At 34.0% G+C, this 22,103-nt stretch overlaps 2 protein-coding genes across 3 annotated transcripts in view; one reads left to right on the plus strand and one right to left on the minus strand.

Annotated features, from left to right (window-relative positions):
• Positions 1-11,667, minus strand: part of LOC148626642 (tyrosine-protein kinase HTK16-like) — a 35,434-nt gene extending 23,767 nt beyond the window's left edge. Inside the window, exons 1-2 of one of the 2 annotated variants that reach the window (XM_088570803.1) lie at positions 11,122-11,667; positions 1,429-1,593 (exon numbers count right to left, since the gene is read on the minus strand). In XM_088570803.1, the coding sequence (XP_088426929.1) occupies positions 1,429-1,593; positions 11,122-11,323 (367 nt within the window). In that variant the 5' untranslated portion in view covers positions 11,324-11,667. The remainder of the gene's footprint in view (positions 1-1,428; positions 1,594-11,121) is intronic. The other variant, XM_088570802.1, reaches the window with a different exon arrangement.
• Positions 11,668-13,188: 1,521 nt separating this feature from the next.
• On the plus strand, positions 13,189-17,500 carry LOC148626643 (RING-box protein 2-like). The gene is made up of 3 exons (XM_088570804.1): positions 13,189-13,360; positions 15,824-15,871; positions 16,928-17,500. The coding sequence occupies exons 1-3, from the start codon at positions 13,219-13,221 to the stop codon at positions 17,044-17,046; spliced, it is 309 nt and encodes a 102-aa protein (XP_088426930.1). The 5' UTR covers positions 13,189-13,218; the 3' UTR covers positions 17,047-17,500.
• The last annotated feature ends 4,603 nt before the right edge of the window (positions 17,501-22,103 follow it).

Consider the following 22,103-nt stretch of genomic DNA (forward strand, 5'->3'; position numbering starts at 1 on the left):
GGTAGGGTTTTGAGTAAAGTAAAGGAATTTTCCTTGTGAAGGTGTATATTAGCCATGCTCATCAAAAACACAGCAGTTAATACTACAGGGTCTATTCTAAGCAGAAAATCAGTGTACTACATGATCAGAGTGAATCAGTGTACTATATGATCAGAATGATTCAGTGTACTGCATGATAAAAGTGAATCAGTGTACTATATGATTAGAGTGAATCAGTGTACTATATGATCAGAATGATTCAGTGTACTGCATGATCAGAGTGAATCAGTGTACTACATGATCAGAGTAAATCAGTGTACTATATTATCAGAATGATTCAGTGTACTGCATGATCAGAGTAATCAGTGTACTACATGAATAGAGTGAATCAGTGTACTACATGATCAAAGTGAACCAGTGTACAACATGATCAGAGTGAATCAGTGAACTATATGATCAGAGTGAATCAAGTGTACTACATGATCAGAGTAATCAATGAACTTCATGATCAGAGTGAATCAAGTGTACTACATGATCAGAGTAATCAGTGTACTACTTGATCAGAGTGAATCAGTGTACAATATGATCAGAGTAATCAGTGAACTACATGATTACAGTGCATCAGTGTACTAATTTTTTGTACATGATCAAAGTGAATCAGAATAAATAGGACATCGAATTTGGTGGTCAGGTGTATATTGAAAGTGTATATAAGCCGTACTCATCAAAAACACAGCAGTTAATACCACAGGGTCTATTCTAAGCAGAAAATCACTGTACTATATTATCAGAATGATTCAGTGTACTGCATGATCAGAGTAATCAGTGTACTACATGAATAGAGTGAATCAGTGTACTACATGATCAAAGTGAACCAGTGTACAACATGATCAGAGTGAATCAGTGAACTATATGATCAGAGTGAATCAAGTGTACTACATGATCAGAGTAATCAATGAACTACATGATCAGAGTGAATCAAGTGTACTACATGATCAGAGTAATCAGTGTACTACTTGATCAGAGTGAATCAGTGTACAATATGATCAGAGTAATCAGTGAACTACATGATTACAGTGCATCAGTGTACTATTTTTTTGTACATGATCAAAGTGAATCAGAATAAATAGGACATCAAATTTGGTGGTCAGCAAAATTTTTGCTAGTTTTTGAATTTTTTTAATGAATAAATTGGAGTTTCATCTACATGTACATGTTTTCAATGAGAGTTTTACATTTTGTTGAGAAGTTAGAATTTGTGATCAAGTAAACTACAAAATTTTAAAAATTTGTACCACACGAACAATAACACTTCAACAATATCTCTCAACAGATATTAAACTTAAGTCACTGAACTGATCTATAAACCAACCAACGTGTCCTTTGAAATCATTCTCTCAATCAATCTTTCAACCATCAATTAATCAATCTAGCAATACATGTACATACCATGAACAATAGGACCTTCATCTATCTGATAATGGCCTTTATAAACTTCCTTGATCTGGAAATGGTAAACTTTGCCCCTGTGTGTAACAGACACCACATAGTCGTTAGCTGAACTTGTACTGTCACGTATTAGAAATAAACCATCAACATTTTCATGTGCTAGACCTGAAAAAGATAACAGACACCACATAGTCTTTAGCCAGACTTGTACTGTCATGTATCAGGAATAAACCACACTTTACTGAACTGGTCCTTAAAAAGAAAGTCAGTTATATGTGTTAGTCCTTATACTGCTTCTTGTAGCTCATGTTCACTGTGATAATCAGCTTCTAGAGAAAAAGATATTGTTTTTAATTTTAGTCAAATCAGTAAAAATGTATAACTAGCACACATTAATTTCTACATTTCAGATTTCTACTAAATATCTTTCTTTTGAATTAACTGTTTAATTGGTTTCTGCATTTGAGGCAGTGGTGAGCCAAAGACCTTGTTATAATCTGAAGAGCTCCATCAAAAAGTAAACAGATAAAATATAAATCCAAAAGATATTAGGTACAGACCATTTTCTTCTAGAGAGGGGCCTGAGATTTTAGGCTGAGTTAGAACTTTTTTAGCACAAGTGTAAAAATAATTTATTTTCAGCAGCAGCTGGAGTTTTTTTTTTAAATTTTATTTGAAAATCTACATTGTTAAGTAATGGGGGAAATGTTAAATCATAATTTTTTTTTCTCTCTATGACCTAGTAAAAAAACTTGTTGCTCAAATTTTGAATAATTTTATTTTTTCAAAGTAATCCCAGCCCTCAGTATATAAATGGTCAGCCTTGCATGAAGAAGTAAGTGTAAGTGTTTGTAAGAATCAGGCAAAATGGATTAAATCAGAAACATGCATGTCGAAACCCCACCAATCTGACAATGTAATATCACTCAAGGATACTTTATCTATTTGAAAAGACCATTATTTGATCTCTGCATCACCGGCTTTGTGCAGAAATTGTTCAATAGAATCTTAGAAAGAAGAGGTCTTTGACAGAGTTATCTGCTCTTGAAATGTTCATTTCCAGTGCATTTCAAAGAAAATGTAACTCAGTGGTCCAGCATGATATGGAATATCAAAATATCAAAATATTGTCTGTTTTCCTTAATTCTGATGGTGAAAATAGTCAAATTACACTATCAAAATGATGGGTTTTTATACCATTCACTGCCTGATTCTTACAGGGACAGACACTTAACAATTCAAAATCTGTCTATTACCAACATTGTTTAGAATATAAAATACAGACGAAGGAGAACCAAAATATATTACATCATGAATGTATCAACTCCAGACCTGAAGCTGACCAGAAAGTTTCCTTCTGCGCTAAGGCAAACGTCAGGACATCACATCCAAGATTTATCTAATGCCTTCTGAGAACTTTATTGAGATTGTGTGAAATACATGGTATGTGTCACAGTGCGCTATTAGGCCAAGAAAAAAATATGTCTGTTTAAGGTTACATTGGATGAAAAATAGTGTATGTAAGTAAAATCCTTTCAATTTTTTTTTCTTTTATTTTATAAAGACACTTACATGGGAGGATTTTTCATTTTAATAGTGCTCACGTAAAAAATAACCTATGGAGAAAAATGGGAAAAAAGGGCCGGCAGAAATAAAATTATGTAAATGCAGTAGATGGAACGAGCAAAGAGAGTGTTCAGCCTAGGTTGCTTTGAGATAGATTTCACAAGGAAACTAGAGGCTCTAAAGAACAAGAATTGCTCACCTGGGTTGATAAGCCACATTCTAAGTTTTTTCTTGGATAAAAATTCCTAACACTCATACCTAAGGAATAGTCATATCAACTTTCATTAAATTCTGTTCAGTAGTGTCTGAGATTTTTAAAATAATATTACATGTACTAGAAATACATGTAGCAAAAAAACCTCAAAAAAGGGCAATAACTCCAATTTAACAGATTTTCACAAAAATTTTACTACAGATACATGTAGATCTCATCATGCTAAATACTGTTACCAAATGTAAGAATTATGGTTAAGGATATATGCATGTATAAGAAAAACTGCTGTCTAACCCCTTTGTTCTATTTTTAGGAACAGCAGCTATGTTTTTGAAAGATAAAAAATCTCACACATCAGTTTTTGGCAGATATCCTAAAAAACATTCATACCAAGTTTAATAATTCTAATTGGTTCAGTAGTTTCAGATAAGAATAGCTTTGAAAAATTGTTACAGACTACAATGGACAATGCAAAGTGATGGTAATAGCTCACATGCTGATGGCCCTGTGGGCCAAGTGAGCTAAAAAAAAGGGGGGAGAATAAGAGAAATAACACTACATAATGTAAGAATAGTAGATGGTGAACTGAAAGAGACAGGCATATGATCAAATAAAACTGAAAAGATAATTTGTGAAAACACACATGGAAACATTTGACATCAGCCATAGGTGTTCAGAAGGAGGAATAAGTATTAAAGACAATATTGAAAAATAGGAAAAATTGTGAGCAAAGCTTACTCCATGTGCCCTACACAAGTGACCATATGATTAAATTATAAACAATAATGTCAAACATTAAGCTGATATTGCTTAAGTCTTAAATCAAATTCCACAGACGAACACACAATCACCATATACATGTACCTCCCCGAGAGTGCGAACTTTCATGTATTCCTAATGAGACTCACATATTTTGAAGCCGATACTATGGCATTTTCCTTCAATCTATAATGTATTTTATTTTTCTCTTTGATCTTTCAAACTTTCGTTAAATATCACACATTTACATCTTGAAAGCATGACAGCCCTGTCTCGCTAAAATGAGGGAGCGGGGTACAATCAAACACCAAAGAATTTGCAAAATGCATTTATAAAAGACATGTGATGAGAAATAAGTAAAATTTTACTTGATAATTTACCAAATATGAACAATTTATAATCAAAATGACTTCCTCTTGGTGATCTAATCAGCCTTGTATTGATCAGATAACTTAGTCATACCTCTCCAGCTAAGATTAGAGACCCATCATCACATGTCACTTACAGTACTGTGATTTTTTTAGGTTTCTATAGGAAATCTCTCCATGAAAATCATCTTTCCCACAATCCAAGTGAACTTTTATATCTTACATAATCCAAAAATAAAATTATATTTACACTTGACAGTGGAACATGGGACAAAGTCAACAAGTTTCTCTTTCCAAGGTAAAGGGTACAAGTACATGTAGGTACAGAATTTCCATGTCAGATAAACAGAGAAAGAGCATACTCTGCTTATTCAATTCCATGTAGAATTTAAGCACCAATCCACATAAAGTTCAGGCAGTATCAATAGTAGAGGAGTTTCAAGGTGCAGAAAAAAAAAATGTTTTTTTTTTAATACACATACAGCATATTCTTAAGCTGAACACTATTTAGAATAGTTGGAACAAGCAAAGACACAACAATTAATTTTTTTTTTATTTGCAACTAATAAAGAAGATAGCATGTGCCTTAGATGCAAATAGCATGTTAATATTGCATTTTTCTCTCCATAAAAAGAATGTTTACATGTACAATGCACACTGTATACATACATACACTGAAAACAAGAAATACATTACAAAAATCTAAATTCCTCCAATAAAATATTGAATCTCTTAATACATGCTTAAGTACCCACTTTACTGCAATTGTATCAGTCAGTCTCTACACAATTTCTCACTGGAATATTGTCCTTGAATCAACAATGGATGGCTCATAGACTTGCTACAAGTCTCTCTGTAATATATATTTTATTTGATTAAATATCGTTACTATCAAATATCCATTCACTATCCATGCAGTTGCTGTACAGAGACAGCAGCTGGATAGTGAATGAATATTTGATAGTAACGATATTTAATCAAATAAAATATATATTACAGAGAGACTTGTAGCAAGTCTAGATGGCTCAGAAAATTATTTTAAAGTTCCAAAACAAAGCAACCAAATTTTTTTTTTAAATTAAAGACTTATCTCCCTTTAAATTCATTTCCCTTATATCATTGCAGTTAATCCAAAACCAACATTCAACTTTGAGAAAGAATGCATTTGTGATGTGGAATGGGTGAAAAATTTCTGAGAACAAAATTTTCCATATGCCACCCAATGCCTGGTTTTTACATGGACACCTTCTTAATATGAAGATGGCCAGTCTGCAATATTTTTTTGTATGTTAAAAATATGTTGCTGATCTTGGTATAAAAAATATAGATGAATTCAGTGCTCCCCTTCATCAACTGAAATATACTGCAAATAATTAATCGTAATTGAATCTGGAAGTTTAGAGCATTGTTAAACCCACCATTTCCAGTTTTACCAAGTCAAGATCATCTTCCTGGTTTCTACCTTGATATTGTCATTTGTTACAAAGACTTTCTTTTTAACTGTTCCTTTTGACTACTGCCTAGATTTTAACAGTTTTGTTATTTTGTCATTACCTCTTATCATCAAACACTAGCACATAGCCCAAGTCTAGTATTTAAAAAAAAAGATTTAGGCTAGTGATTTGGGATAGTTCTCAAAGGTCTTCAAGGAAAGGACAGTAAAACTTAATTCATTGTGAACAACAGGATACAAATCACATTAAGGTTCATCATTACCTTTCGACAAATATGGCCTCAATTTCACCACAAATTTCCCTCTGACTGCAGACAAACTTGTGTATTTAGGAGAATTACGAACCTTAAGTTTGGAATAGCTAATTTACCAGTACTGAACAGTTGTAACAAGATTATAGTACTATTAGATAGAATGTTCCATGACCAGTAAACCTAAAAGGCCAGTAATGCCTGATCAGGTAAATTAACTCATGTTAAATTGGGAATTTTCCTCAGGACACATTTTAACTCATTACTAAATTACATTTTTTTCATACCAGATGATTTCAAGATTCAATTATATTCAAGTTAATGACAATGGGGATTTTAAGGTACCAGTACAAATTTGTACGAATACATTTCCATAAAAACTATATACTGCTTCAAAAAGATAAATGCTTTTTTTTAGTTTTGATGAGAAATACTGTGAAACCTGTAAAAACCAAACCCCCTTGGAACTGAAAGATTTGCTTGTTTTAGGCAAATGTTTCATTTACACAAGTCAAAATGCAGTGTACTGCAACTGATATGAAAGGACTTCAGGAAATGTTTGGCTTAGACAGGGTCTAGATATTGTCAGGGTATACTGTATAAGACCAGAGAAAAAACAAGAAGCTCCCAGGAGCCTGAATCGCTACCTGGTTAAATTTTCATATTTATAATTATAACTCTTACAAGGATTCATCCCAAAACTTTGATCCCCACCAACTTTTGTAGGCCTTATCATAAGGATCATTTCAGCAACTGAGTTTCAATGATAATCTATCTATTATAGTTTTCAAGATATTGGCTGAAAATGTTAAAAAAACATCATTTTTCACCTTTCAAGAGCAATAACTCTTACATGGAGTCGTTAGACAACTTTGATCCCCGGAGACTTTTGTGGGCCTTATGATAATAATCATTTCCGTGATTGAAACTATTTGGCTTAAACTAATGGTTTTGAAAGATACATGTATATGCAAAAAACTACTGTCTGACACCTATGTTCTATTTTTAGTTAGCGGCCATGTTTTTCAATGGATCATAAATCTCCACACCAGTTCTATGCAGGATACCCCAAGGAACATTCATACCAAGTTTGGTTCCAATTGATCAAGTAGTGTCAGAGGAGAAGATTTTTGAAAGAAATAACATTAAAGATAGCAAAAAAACGTAAAGAAGGGGCAATAATTCCAACATGGCTAAACAGATTAAAACAAAACTTTGACCACAGATAAATCTCATGCTGAACACTTTTACCCACATTAGAATTTGGCTAAACCTAACGGATTTGGAGATATGCAAAAAACTACTTTCTAACCCCTATGTTCTACTTTTAGTAACAGCTGCCATGTTTTTGGACGGATCAAAAAATTCCCAAATCTGTTCTGTGAAGGATACCCCAAGAAACATTCTTACTAAGTTTGGTTCCAATTGGTCAAGCAGTGTCAGAGGAGAAGAGTTTTGAAAAATTGTGATAGCAATATATGTAGTTCACATGACCTATGGCCAGGTGAGTGTTACCCTACCTACATTTGTACATGTACCCTATTTTTTATTTCATTATTACTGATGTAAAATAAAGGAATGTCTATATAATTTTATAGACATTTCTTAACTTTACAGTGATCAACTAAAAATAATAGTTTAGTGGCGTTTTAAAATCATCATTTAATGATTTTAAAAATAAAATGATTTTACCTACATGTGCCTACCTACCCTATTTTTTCATCCAATGTAACCTTAAACAGACATTTTCTCTTCTTGGCCTAACCAAAGTGTTTTCATTTGGGGGAACTTTGTTAAAATGAAAATTGTTGGAAGTTAGTGCAGATAAAACTTTTAAATACTGATAATATATTTATCACTATTAAAAGTGTTTGCTGAATGACAGAAAAGATTTCAGTTACCCTAAAAGAAATAAAATAGGTTAAATTCATGACTTCCTTAATCTAAAAATAGATAAATAGTCAGATACTACAGTCCACTTTAAACTGAGATGTTTACACATATAACAAGAAGTATATGTACATGTAGGTCTGCTAGTTTTTTTCTTAATAGATATTTTTTTTATCACACTGAATGAGAATTCCGTGTATAAAGTGGTCTTCTATATTGATCATAGAATTTAAAAATGCCAATGTCATGAAAACAATCCAGGATTACATTTCAATGTATAAGTATCTCAATATTACATATATCTCAAGTACATGTAGACTTATTTTGATACACAGTATTTTATTCAAATCAATAATCATTTCATAGGTTCAAAGTTCATTCATTTTTTCTATTATTTCCGAGATATTATGATTGGATTCTAGCTTCAATTCATCTCTAATAGAGAATTTTAGAAATTTGTTAATTTGTTACAGTATTTACATGTACAATGTACATGTAGTTTCAGTTAATTTAAAATATATATAGCATGCATAATACTTATTTGAATTTTTCTGTTTACATACAAAACAAATAATTCATACATATATCTAAGAGACTATAATTTTAATTAACCTTTTGAATTTAAATTTGTAGAATTAACTGTACTAAAAGAAATAATTTGAGATAGAATGCATGATAAGTTAAACTGTGCTATAACAGGGGTCAAAATAGGCACTACTGGCCTATGGCAAGCATTGGGTTTCACAACAAGCAAGTCAGTCAAATAGAACTTGCCTGCTGGGCCACCTAATTTTTCAATGGCTTTTTTTCCTGGTTCCAAGTTATATCATTAGGGCATGTGAACTTCACTCTTGGTCTGTTTCAGCAAAACTTGCCAACTTGACCAGTGGTACTAAATTTCTTTAGAGCTATGCTGTGCCAGTATGAACTAAATTGTATGCTATAGAAAATACACAGAGAGAGTACTACATGCTGTTACATGTACATGTAGTTAAGATGGTTGTAACTTATTGATGTGAAAGTATATACCAGTTTTATCATTTAATAAAAGCGGAGTCTGTTACAAGACATAATTACCAGTTTCCCATTCTTAGGATAAAAACATAAAACTGTTACAAAGTAAGATATGGTTCAAATACATGTAGCAATTTCCCGATAGAAAGTAATAAACATGACTATTTTACTTTAACTAACCAGCATTTAGTTGAATTGATATTATAATTTTATTATACATGTACATTCTAAATACGCATCTTCTTAATTGTGTTCGTTGTGCAAAAACAGCATGCTACAGTTCTTGAAAAGTGTAAATTATAATTTATGTCAGTTAACCTGACATTACATTTTTCTGACAGACAAAACCTAAAAAGTAAAGATCCTGAAGAACTTTTACAAATTTATAATCATAAAATATGACCTAGGGGTTGCCTCCATAATGAGGATTTACCTGGTACATTTGTAACTAATTGTAAACAGCAATGTATTTTTCATGATACAACATTCAGATGCACATCTAAATATACTGTGTGTTACAATACACCACCAACAGAGTTACAATATAGTTCTAAGGTACATGTACATGTAAATGTGAGAAATATGGTGCTTAAACATTTAGACCAAAAAGAATTAGCATTCTAGCTTTTTTGGATGTGAAATAGGAATTATCATTGTTTCAGGGGTTCAAATTTACTTCCATGTGAAAGTACCAGGAATTTTTTGCATCCTGAATGAAACAGAATGAGAATGGTCCTCAATAATTTAAGTGTAAATATGGTAGGTCTAGAACCAAGGAACATGTACATGTAAATGATATTTTGAATGTCCTCAATCAGACTACCCCTAATTTGAACCTTTGTTGTCTTCTTAAAGTATTGTAAGTAGAGTAAAATACAGGAGACTGTTTCCTTTCCTGGCTTAATATAGCCGTGTGCATGGTAATATTTTTAAAAAATTTTAATTACTTTTCTACATGTATCACACATTAATTTGGTAAAAATTGCGCTATTAGCACTCCACTTTAATTCTTGGGAAATGCCTTAAGTTCTACATGTAGCTGTTCAGTGAGCACTATTCTTTAAGAAATTGATTAGGAGAGTTCAGGAATTTGAGATTAAGTAGACTGAAGTTTCTCTCCATGCTAACCTGTTCAAAATGTCTTCCAAAATTAGAACATCCAAAAAAACATTTGTTCATTTGTAGTTGTATACATTTGTACATACATTGTAGCTGAGATTAAAATAAAGTTTTTATTGACATGTAACATGTACATGTAGCATAATTAATGTTTGGGGACTGTACATGTAGATAACCATTATCTGGAAGGTGGTACAATTTTAACCCCTAATTCTAATTACAGAATAGATAACTTTGATCTGAAATATCTATAGACAATGTGATAAACCTTGAACTTCAGGTTTGGAGACTTTTTACGTTTAGGTCTACAGTTTAGACCTCAGAACATGAGATTTTAAAATTAAATTACTTGTATTGTTAATTTTTTCAGCAGAACTCTTAAAATCTGTTCCAAAATATTCCTTTTAATGTGTGTCTGCACTACATGTGTATAAGGAGTCGGTCATACATTGAGAGATTACATGTAAGTATCTCCCTTTAATAGAGGAAGAGAAACAGTTAATCTAGGGTTGACCCTCCTGGTGGAAGGTTCAAATGTTAGAATGTAAGCAATGGCATATTCTGATGGTATTGATATGCACAGTATACATTTTTGATCAACCAAAAACTTTACAAGTGGACACATCACACATGCATGCACATGTACCAAAATAGACATATTTACATTGTTTTCTTACTGAATTCTCCTTCAACGTAAAGATCAATGACATCACAATTGAAAATTATGTTGTTTCATTGATATCAAAAGGTTATTCGGAGACAAATCTGGGGTCATTTAGAGCAAAATGACAAGTGTGAATTCATGTATATAGACACCAATAGCTGCTTTATCATTGCAATGCTAATGGGGAAAAATAGGTGTTGATGAGAGGCAGAGTGTATTGCTTTCAGTAGGACATCATGTGATGGTGAATAAATAGTACCTGACGTCAAAATGAATAATGGCCATCAAACCCAGGTAATAGCTTCATAACTTCACATAATGATCAACCACGTACCCCCTTTTATTTTTCCATAACATGCATGACAGCTATTTTAGATAAATCAGCTTAAACTAACCTTCCTTGAGAAGTTGCTCTGCAGTATCTCTCGGTATTTTCTTATGATACCACTTCATATTTTCGTCTAACCGATCTGTTTCCTTATTGTCTTCTGCTAGAAGTTTATCAATTGGTGTTTTCTGCAAAAGTGAACTGATGTTTGCGACCTTAGTGATCTCATCGTTCGCATAAATTGAATCATTTTCGTCTTCGTTACTCATCTTATTTAAAATGCTTCCTTTCAATCATCATTTGGTGTCCACTTCATATTTTCTGATGTTATTAGTAAAACGAAGTTTTTACTTCCGTGTTCCAGAACTAATGTTTTGTCACGTGATTCTCCAAGTTTTGCCCTCTGATATGAAGTGTTCATTTGATTTTTAACTTATACTAATTTTGAAGTAGAGTACACCCTCGTGAGTCGTCCAGTAAAATACATTCCATGACCATGGACTAATATACACTTCCTGTATTATTGACCATTTTAATTTTTCAGTTATTATATGTTGATATGACACAGGGACATTATACACTCCTTGTATGACCACTGATTTACCAATTATGACACTATATAGTATGCAAGTGCTGTTTACTCACCACTGGTGTATTCATGCCACAATGGAAGAGGGATGCTTGGCGTGCTGTAAACCCTAGATTTAACCCACAATTTCGTTTGAAATGCCTTTACCAAGTCAGGACCTTTTATGGCGGTACCAGATGTTCCGGAGGTGTAATATATATTTTGTCACATTTGTCTTGGTAATTACTTTATTATGGATCGGATTAGTGTTAGGTAATTTTGTTGATACCCTTATTATTCCGAGCAAATTATGGATAGTAGACCCGGGGAGGGGCAGGTGGGCTGGTATTTTATGTTGAATAAGACTCTTCGCAGATGACTGCATAGTATACAATAACATCAGCTGCAGATACAGAGATACTACAAGAAGACCTTGTCAAACTCGCAAAGTGGGAAAAGACTTGGGATATGGGCTTCCACTTTTAGAAATGTAGCGTTCTCACTGTCACCAGAGTACGATCACCAATTGAACATCAGTATACACTAAAAGGACCAGTACTTAAAACATCAAAGAGTGCAAAATACCTGGGGGTTGACATCCAAAGTGACCTATCGTAGAAACATTATATTGATAGAGTAACAAAGAAGGCAAACAGCATGCTTGGATTCCTGCGAAGCAACCTTAAAACATCAAACTCAGAAACCAAGACAAATGCATACATCGCAAAGGACAGATCCAACCTTGATTACCGTGCCAAAGTATGGGACTCCCACCAGAAAGATCAAGTCAGGAAAATAGAAATGGTCCAGCGACGTGCAGCCAGCTATACCACCAACCGCTATAGAAACACCAGTAGTGTAGGGAGCATGTTAGACGAACTAGGCTGGGACACACTTGAACATAGAAGGAAGAACTCACAGTTTACTATGTTCTACAAAGTAGTAAATAACCATGTTGACATCCCATGCAAAGAGTATCATACACCGCAGAACTCCAGAACCAGATCATCACACAACAAGAAGTTTCGACAATACTCTACAAAGACCAACATCTTCAAGTACAGCTTTTTTTCCACGAAAAATACTAGTTTGGAATTCACTACCAGCATCAGTCGCTGAGGCTCCCTCCTTGGTATCCTTCAAGAGGGAGTTGGCCACAGTCACCTACTAATTCTGCTATCCTCCCATTTGCCCAGTAGGTCAAATGATGGACTAGAGCTATGTCGGGGGGGGGGGTCTTAGACCTTGGTACCGGCACTGAGGCCGAACAGGTCTAGACCAGATGATTGAAAAGCAAATGGGGCCTCTCTCTTTCTTTATTTTTAATTTGCTCTTTACAGTTCTATTATTTATTTCAGACATTATTCTCCAAAATTTTTCTTTCGCACCGGAAGCGTTGAATGATTGTCAAGTTTGACAGATCAACGTAAAGATGTAGATGTAGATGTAGATGTCGGTTTTCCATGTATGGTCTTTGTCTCTGGATTACATTCTTTTGATTACCGCTATTACAGTGGTTCCCTTGATTACTCATAGACTACCATCATCGTACGCATGGATGAAATCAACACTGTCTTGTAATAGATAGTAAACAATATGTCTGAGGAGATGGAAGTCGACAGAGAATCTGCTAAAAAACCAGAAAAAATGTTTACTTTGAAGAAATGGAATCTTGTTGCTATGTGGAGCTGGGATGTCGAATGTGACACATGTGCAATTTGCCGCGTTCAAGTTATGGGTGAGTCGGAAAAGAGAATAAATATTCATGCAGCTACAAAGTAAAATTTAAAAATTTGTTGTGAAATACTTTATTTCTCTATGATTTGAGATTTCAGAATGGGTGAATGGTGAATGTCCAAAAATATCAGTCCAAGCTATTTAACTTCATTGATCATAACAAATAATGTGAATTTTGAGTTGATTTTTTTTTTTTGCAATACTCTTTCACAGGGTTATCAAAGAGTAATCAAGGGAACCAAGGTTATAGCGGTAATCAAAAGAATGTAATCCAGGGACAAAGACCAGACATGGAAACCCATTTCTCTTTGATTCCTCTGGAAAATTCGACATTTGTCATTGTGGAAATTGAAGCAATACTCTATCAATGATGTCACCGGTTGTTGTGAGAGAATAATGTAAGAAATGTCACAATATCGTTTTCAACCAATCAGATTTTATTGACACACAACAACCAAACACAATTGTGAATTTTCATTTAACTAGGTCATACAACATCATCCCATGGTATGGTTTTGAAAAATATCAAGTCCAATAGGTAGATAAAACAACCAAGTCATAGAGAATTAATGATATCACATCATCAGGCAATGTGGTATGAAAAAAATCACCTTTGACATTGGTTGTTGTGTTATTGTGATGATTGACAAAAACAAGTGCCTGTCTCATACCCTACAGCAAAAGAGGTTTGAATTCAGTTCGTCTGCACCCGGCCAGTGTCAGAAATGACTTGCCAGCCAACCTCTAGTATACAAATGCAAATTTACATTTCACCTGGATACATGTGTACGTATACATATGTACAAGTACTTGTATGATGCAAACATACATGGAGATTCTACATTCCTGTTTCCTGTTAATAAGGTTGATTAGTTTCAAAAGTAATCAATTATGTCATTACCCATCATTCAATATGAAATTGATTTCTTCTGATTATTTTTATCCCTAGCTGGCTATCCCTAGCCTACACAAACTAAGTTAAAAAGATAGCGTGTTTGAGTTAAACCCCTTTTAGACTGCTTAGTTTATATAGGTGTTCATAACTGCAAAATGGGTGATGTCTGGTCAAAAGGTATATGATTTATTCAAGGTGTTGTATAGTCAGGATTCACTGTCTGTTCTGCACCTCTTTTGGACCTACATCTCGTATTTGACAACAGTGGTCATCTCAGCAATAAGATTTATGATAAAAGAGAACTTTAATTTTAATATCATAAATTTTCCTTACCGGTGCAGCAGTATTCCTTCATCTCCTGCATATGGTGTTTATATTTCACAATTGATTTGCTACACTAGAGCAAGTACTAAGTTATCTGATATCCTTGGAACACCATATATATCTGCGTAACGACTCCAGAAACAGGGGTATGAGGAAATGCGTTTTATCAGTCCTTGCTTGAAAAATACTCAGCTTCTTCTAAAGTAATGAGTAATGATTGATTACTGTAATTGTTTTTTGTGCTGATGTGACGGCTGATTTACCAATTATGACAAAAGCATGCAAATGCTTTTTAATCATCACTGGTATATTCACGCTACAATGGTTGAGGTAGGTTTAGTGCACTGTATAATCTAGATATAACACACCATTTTGTTTGAAATACCTTTACCAAGTCAGGACCATTGTGGTACCAGCTGCTCTAGTGGTGTAATATCTATTTTGTCAGATTTATTTTGGACTTGACTTGATTATTTGCATTGTCTACATTGTGTTTATATTCACATGTAAACTTTCTGTTTATTCTTTTGTTGTTCACTATATTAATGATTTTAATTTTGGTTAATGGTTGTACCAAAATTAGAATGGATGAAAAAAAGGCCATACTAACACAATTTTCATGGCTTGTCGATAATTTAATTACTTACTACTATAAAAAATAACTCTGGCTTGTAATTATTTATTTCAACATTTATTGAAGTGTTCAGAACAAACATATATGTATACTCATTGTATTCATGGAATGTTGGCAATGCAGCTGTCTGAAAACAGATCCCCTTATAAACAGATCAAGGTGATTGGTCTGAAAAAAGGGGTCCAATGTACAGGCAGATTGACTTATACTACAGTATATACAGTAACAATAATGGATATGGGGAATATGTCAAAGGGACAGCAACCCCACCGGGATGAAAAATGTCAGCTCAATGTCACTCATGGGCCAGTGAATAAGGAGGAAACCCTCACACAACAGGGCAAGCTGCAGCTGGCCTCAAATCATTATACACATGTACAACAAAATAGTTGCTCCTATATACTCCAGCAACATAAAAGTAAACTGAAAGCGAAACAAAACAATATGCAGGGTGGCCAGAAATTCATGACTTGAGACGGGTGCAAAAAATGTGGCAGGGTTAAAGTACTTTGGCGTGGTCACATTTTAAATCAGTCCACTGTGGAAAAATATCACACAATAATATTATACACACATGTACATATTGCTATGTATTGATGTTAATTTTTCAGATGCTTGTTTACGATGTCAGTCTGAGAACAAACAAGATGATTGTGTAGGTAAGTCATGTGTAACTTATCAGGGGCTTTTAAACTGATAAAATTGAACAAGAATGTTTAAAGTAGATGCTTTTGTGCTAACTGTGGGATAGCCGATGGGCATGTGTGGAGCATGCTCTATAAACACTTCCTCAGGGAAAATTCTTTTGTTCTACCCAACCTCTTACCTTGTGGAAGTTTATATTGAGCATGCTCCTTAACTTACCACAAAAGGGTCTGTACCAACTATGTATTGCATGTGAAAATAGTATAGGATTGTTGATTTGAGAGAATGAAAAAAAATGTATATTTGCCACAAACAGCTGTAAGTTTTTAACAACTGTATACCCTTTTTAGTACCATACTCAGTTAACATTTTGAATTCTTTTAACGAATTGAGCCCCGTGCAGGTCCAGGTGTCAAAAGAATAGGCCTGCAGCAGCGCTAAGCTTGTCGTAAAAGGCGACTAAATAGTGCTCAGAACCCTAGCCAGGGACTTGGGCGCTTTGCCAACAGAGCATCTGGGTTGTGTGCCCAAGGTGGTGAAATGGGGTACCCCTGGCGTTTTACATGCTGGAGTTGTCAGGCTATAATATGGAAAACCTTACCACAAACCATAGTGGTGCACCATGTTGGAAAGATGCCATGTTCCTCGCAGGTTAAAGAACCCAGCTGTGGTATTCAATAGGAGTAGAAACCTTTGCGCTCTGCCACAGGAGGCTAAATTGCCGACCCTACCCATCCCTCCCTTTTTCTAGTGGCAATCTAAATTTGTCAACCCTCTTATCCTTGTGTCCTACCCTTCTTCATTTCATCATCATTTCATGTTCATTTTATCATACATTTCATGTTCATCGCCTGAAATATTGCTGCTCAGGTGTTAAACCCTAATACCCAATCAATCAATCTAACAAATTGATCGTATTCAAACAGTTAAAATGTATAAAATATAGAAAAAAATATTGACTGTTGAGGTACATTGTATCTCTCTTGAAGTTCATACATGAAGTGTTTTCGTAGAAAATATTGTATTAAAGTTTCAAATTTTTTATTTTTCATTTTTGAATTTTTTTCCAGTGGTATGGGGAGAATGTAATCACTCTTTCCACCTGTGTTGTATGACACTGTGGGTACAACAGAATAAAAGATGTCCTCTTTGTCAGCAAGACTGGGAAGTACAAAGAATTGGCAAGTAATCAATCAACATAAATGGACGTAATCACCAGTCATGCAAAAAAGATTTCCTTGGATTTATGTGACATTTACTCATCCAAATAATGTGACAGAATTATTGAAATGGAGCTTCATAAGTTTACAGACTTGTTGCAGACATTATACATGTACTTACATTTATAAACATTTTTGGGTGTTTGAAGACAGTATTTATCTCCCTTTATTTTTGTGTTAAATAATTTTTAAATAATAGGTTGACTATTTTTGGAACATATAAGGATACTGGTACATATTATAGATAGTTTAAAGTTCTATCTTGAAGATCTTGTAAAGTTTTGTGAATGAAACTTATGGTACCAAACTTGGAGTTACTATTTTTAATGAACTACTTCAACTTAAAATAATTTGTACAAGTATATTTTCTTTATATTGTGTTTTATTTAAACTGTAAAATAATAAAATATTTACTTTTTTGTTTTTTTGTACTCCTTCCTATTTTCCTAATGTATTTTGTCATGAAATGATGAAATTGTACCTTATAAAGATAAATTATACATGTAGTTTTAAAATTATGGTAATATTCACAACTTCATTGACATTATCAGCAGTTATGAAAAAACAATTTCCTTGTATCAATGTGACATTTCCTCACCCAATTTATGCGACAGAATTAATGATGAGGAGCTTCATTAGCCTATTGTGCTCCCATTATTTAGTGGTATGTTAACACCGGCATATGGAGTTTTCATATCATAACTTATATGTTGTGCCACAGCTTGCAGTAACTGCAGACTTTTTCAATTGTGCTAGACTTCTGGAACAGGGTTATGTTGCTACAAGATTGAAGTCATCACTACAGAAGTTTAATGGTCGTCATCATGAACTTGTGGATCATTATGATGTATCCATCTGCACCATGAAAACAAACTGATTTGTTCAACATGTCATAGTTTACCTGTCCTCTTTCCTCTACCGTGGACTTCACTTTTTATGAGCAACTTGACAAGTGTTTCTAGAAAAACAGAGGATGCTTACTCTTGCGGTGCACCTGGTCCATGCTCCCAGTTTTTAGTGGAGGAGTCCGAGTTGCTCATTTCCTTCTGTTACTTTGTATGTATTATTTTGGTTATTTTATGTTCTTTGTTATGCCTGTCTTTTTTCCTGTCTGGTCTTTGTCACATTCTTTAGGTTTTCACTGGAATCTTGGTTCTCTTGATTACTCTTTCATATTGGCTCTTTTGATACTACATACCAAGTTTCATGGAATTCTATTTAGTAGTTTGAGAGGAGTTGTAACAAGATGCTTCAGGAAACTAAGCTCAAATAGGAAAACTCCCAAAGATGTCCTGATAGTACATAATGTATGCACAGCTACATACATGTATGCAGTATAAGTATACTAACTATATAAAGGACAAAATAGATAAAGATATTTGTGACTTGATACATACACCTAAAAAAAACCAACATCCCTTTTTGGGTTAAAAAAAAAACATGCTGCATTTTAAAGTTTCCTCTTCCCTGTACCCTTTTTCTTTCAAATCCAAGCTAGAACACTGCATGCTAGCATTGTGTCCTTACTTTATACGAAGTTTCATACTAGTTCGGTTCAGTGATTTGAGAAGTTGTGATACTTTATTGTGATATTTTAGTAGTTTTCTACAGGAAACTAAGTTGAAAGGGGTGATACTCTAACAAAATAAATGGGATCAAATGCACATAACACAACCAACCTAATTATGTCACATGCGAGACATAACAATGAATGGTGAGCAAGTTAGTGATCTAATTTTAATTAAATTGATGCATAACTGAATACTAACTTCTTACAACCTATAAAGATTCACAATAATCTATTCAATAGTTGGAGAGAAGTTGCAATGAAACAAGAGGCTCCCAGGAGCCTGAACCACTCACCTGGTTAAAGTTCGTCTTTCAAGGGCAATAAATTTAACCAGGACTTATCCAATAATTTTAACTCAAGAAGACTTAGGTAGGACTATCATAAGAATCATTTCAGCGATTGAAAGTTTCTTTCTATTATAGTTTTCAAAATATTGGCTGAAAACTAAAAAAATTAAAAAAAAAAAAACATAATTTTTCATCTTTCAAGGGCAATAACTCTTACAAGGAGTTGCCTGACAACTTTGATACCTGAAGACTTTTGAAGGCCTTCTAAATAAGGGACGTTTCAGTAATTGAACAGTTTTGGAGATATATGCGAAGAACTACTGTCTGACCCCTAGGTTCTGTGTTTAGGAACAATGGCCATGTTTTTCCACAAATCAAAAATCCCCACATCAGATCTATGCAGGATACCCCTAGGATCATTCGTACCAAGTTTGGTTTTGATTGGTAAAGTAGTGTCAGAAAAGAAGATTTTTGACAAAAATAACATTAAAAATAGCAAAAAACATTGAAAAAGGGCAACAACTCCAACATGGCTTAATGGATTAAAATGAAAACTTTAACCACAGGTAGATCTCATCATGCTGGACTATTTTACCCATGTCAGAAATAGCCAAAACTAATGGTTTCGAAAAACTACCGTCTGACCCCTGTTCTATTTTTAGTAACAGTGGCCATGTTTTTCGACGGATCAAAAATCCCCACAACATGCAGGATACCCCATGGAACATTCATACCAAGTTTTGCTTCGATTGGTAAAGTAGCGTCAGACGAGAAGATTTTTGAAAGAAATAACATTAAAAATAGCAAAAAAACATTGAAAAAGGGCAGTAACTCCAACATGGCTTAATGGATTAAAATGAAAATTTAACCACATATAGATCTCATCATGCTGAATACTTTAACCCTGTCAGTATTTGGCTAAACCTAACGGTTTTGGAGATGTATGCAAAAAACTACTGCCTGACCCCTATGTTCTATTTTTAGTAACGATGGCAATGTTTTTTCATGGATCAAAAATCCCCAAATCAGTTCTATGCGGGATACCCCAAGGAACTTTCATACCATGCTTGTTTGTTTGTTGGGGTTTAACGTCCGAGCAGCAATATTTCAGCTACATTCAGACGACTTTCATACCAAGTATGGTTACAATTAGTCAAGTGTTTCAGAGGAGAAGAGTTTTGAATAAATGCTCCCAGGAGCCTGAATCGCTCACCTTGTTAAAGTTTGTCTTTCAAGGGCAATAAATTTAACAAGGAGTTGTCCAACAATTTTGACTGAAGAAGACTTTGGTAGGACAATCAAGTGTCTTTCTTTTATAGTTTTAAAGATATTGGCTGAGAACTGTTCATCTTTCAAGGGCAATAACTCTTGCAAGGAGTCACCTGACAACTTTGATCCCTGATGACTTTTGAAGGCCTTATAATAATATATATTATATAATAATATAATTTCAGCTTTAGAAATAATTTTGCTAAACCTAATGGTTTTGGAGATATATGCAAAAAACTAGTCTGACCACAATGTTCTATTTTTAGTAATGACAGCCATGTTCAGATCAAAAGTCTCCACATCAGTTCTATGCATGATACCCAAAGGAACATTCATACCAAGTTTGGTTCCAATGTTACATGTTAATGTACAGCACAAATCATACAAAGCACTCATACCAACACCCCTGAGAAAATATCAAAGAAACGTTAATCACTCTAGTTCTCATGACCATATATTCCTTCATATAAGGGGGTAAAAATCTCCTTGTGTTGTCATTCACTTCATTGTTAAATAACACTTGGTCATTTTTTATTTAGGAACATTCATACCAAGTTTGGTTCCAATTGGTCAGGTGGTGTCAGAGGAGATTTTTGAAAGAAACAACATTCAAAATAGCAAAAAAAATGTTGAAAAAGGGCAAGAACTCCGACATGGCTTAACATATCAAAATAAAAATTTGATCACAGACAGATCTCATCAAGGTAAACACTGTTGCCCTGTCAGAATTTGGCTAAACCTAACGGTTTTGGAGATATATGCAAAAAACTACTGTCTGACCCCTATTCTATTTTTAGTACAGTAACAGCGGCCATGTTTTTCGACAGACCCAAAATCCCCATATCAGTTCTATGCACCATATCCCAAGGAACATGCATACCAAGTTTGGTTCCAATTGGTCAAGTGGTGTCAGAGGAGTTTTGAAGTGATGGCAATAACTCAATTATAGCTTAACGGATTAAGTCCAAAATTTGTTTCAGAGAAGAGTTTTGTATAATTGTTAACAATGACGACGACGGACACCAAAATGGCATAGAGGACTAACAGATGAACACATCAAAAACAATAAACCCAAGTCTGCATGTTTTTTGCTTGCAGTATGTTTTTTTTATGACTTAAGCTGGACCACATGTTGAATCAATCTTGAAACTAGAAATAACTTCACTGTATATTGTAAGATTTGGTTAGAAAGAGGTGATTTTCCATCTAATAAGTCAATTAATCATACAAAACAGTAATCTGTATAATTATGTTGTTTATTTTATGACCACAGAAATCTTTTACTCATATAATGGTAGGGCACCATCAGTTTGGAATTTAGGATAAAAAAAAGCATTTCATTGAATTTAATTATATAACTTCAGTTAAAGCTCAGATTCCACAAAAACTAAACCAAAAAGGTCACACTGGCATTGATTTTGGAGGGAAGATTTGAACCCTTCAGGAATGAAGGGCCAGAAACCAGCATTTTCTTTGTCCTGACAATACCACAAGTAAAATTGAATAATTTATGAGGTTGCAAGAAATAGGGTCCAGAAACCAGCATTTTTCTGATTTCTGTCAAATATTTACCTGTAATGGGGGATGGAGAACCCAGTGTTTGGACTGATTTTGGAGATTGACGGGAACCATTGAAGAACTGAGGGGAACTTAACTTCATTTGTAGTGACATTCTTATCTTGTGTAAAATGTCTAATCACAATCCAAACCTCTATCAAATTTGACTGATATGTTCATACTTGCCCAGTTACTTCAGCATTTGACCGATATGTTCATACTTGTCCAGTTACTTTAGCATTTGACCGATATGTTCATACTTGCCCAGTTACTTCAGCATTTGACCTCTGCAAATATAACAAACTGCATCCTGCAAAGCCTTTAATTAAAGTGATGTCCATCC

The sequence above is a fragment of the Perna viridis genome, chromosome 2 (genome assembly GCF_037379345.1).
Source record: "Perna viridis isolate PV_CMFRI_1.1 ecotype Kerala chromosome 2, ASM3737934v1, whole genome shotgun sequence".
Lineage (NCBI taxonomy): Eukaryota > Metazoa > Mollusca > Bivalvia > Mytilida > Mytilidae > Perna > Perna viridis.

Excerpts from the sequence above, each read along its gene's own strand:
- LOC148626643 (XM_088570804.1), top strand. The coding sequence starts at position 13,219 with ATGTCTGAGGAGATGGAAGTCGACAGAGAATCTGCTAAAAAACCAGAA. Across the intron at positions 13,361-15,823 it reads TTGCCGCGTTCAAGTTATGG|ATGCTTGTTTACGATGTCAG; the intron begins GTGAGTCGGAAA and ends TTAATTTTTCAG. Across the intron at positions 15,872-16,927 it reads CAAACAAGATGATTGTGTAG|TGGTATGGGGAGAATGTAAT; the intron begins GTAAGTCATGTG and ends ATTTTTTTCCAG.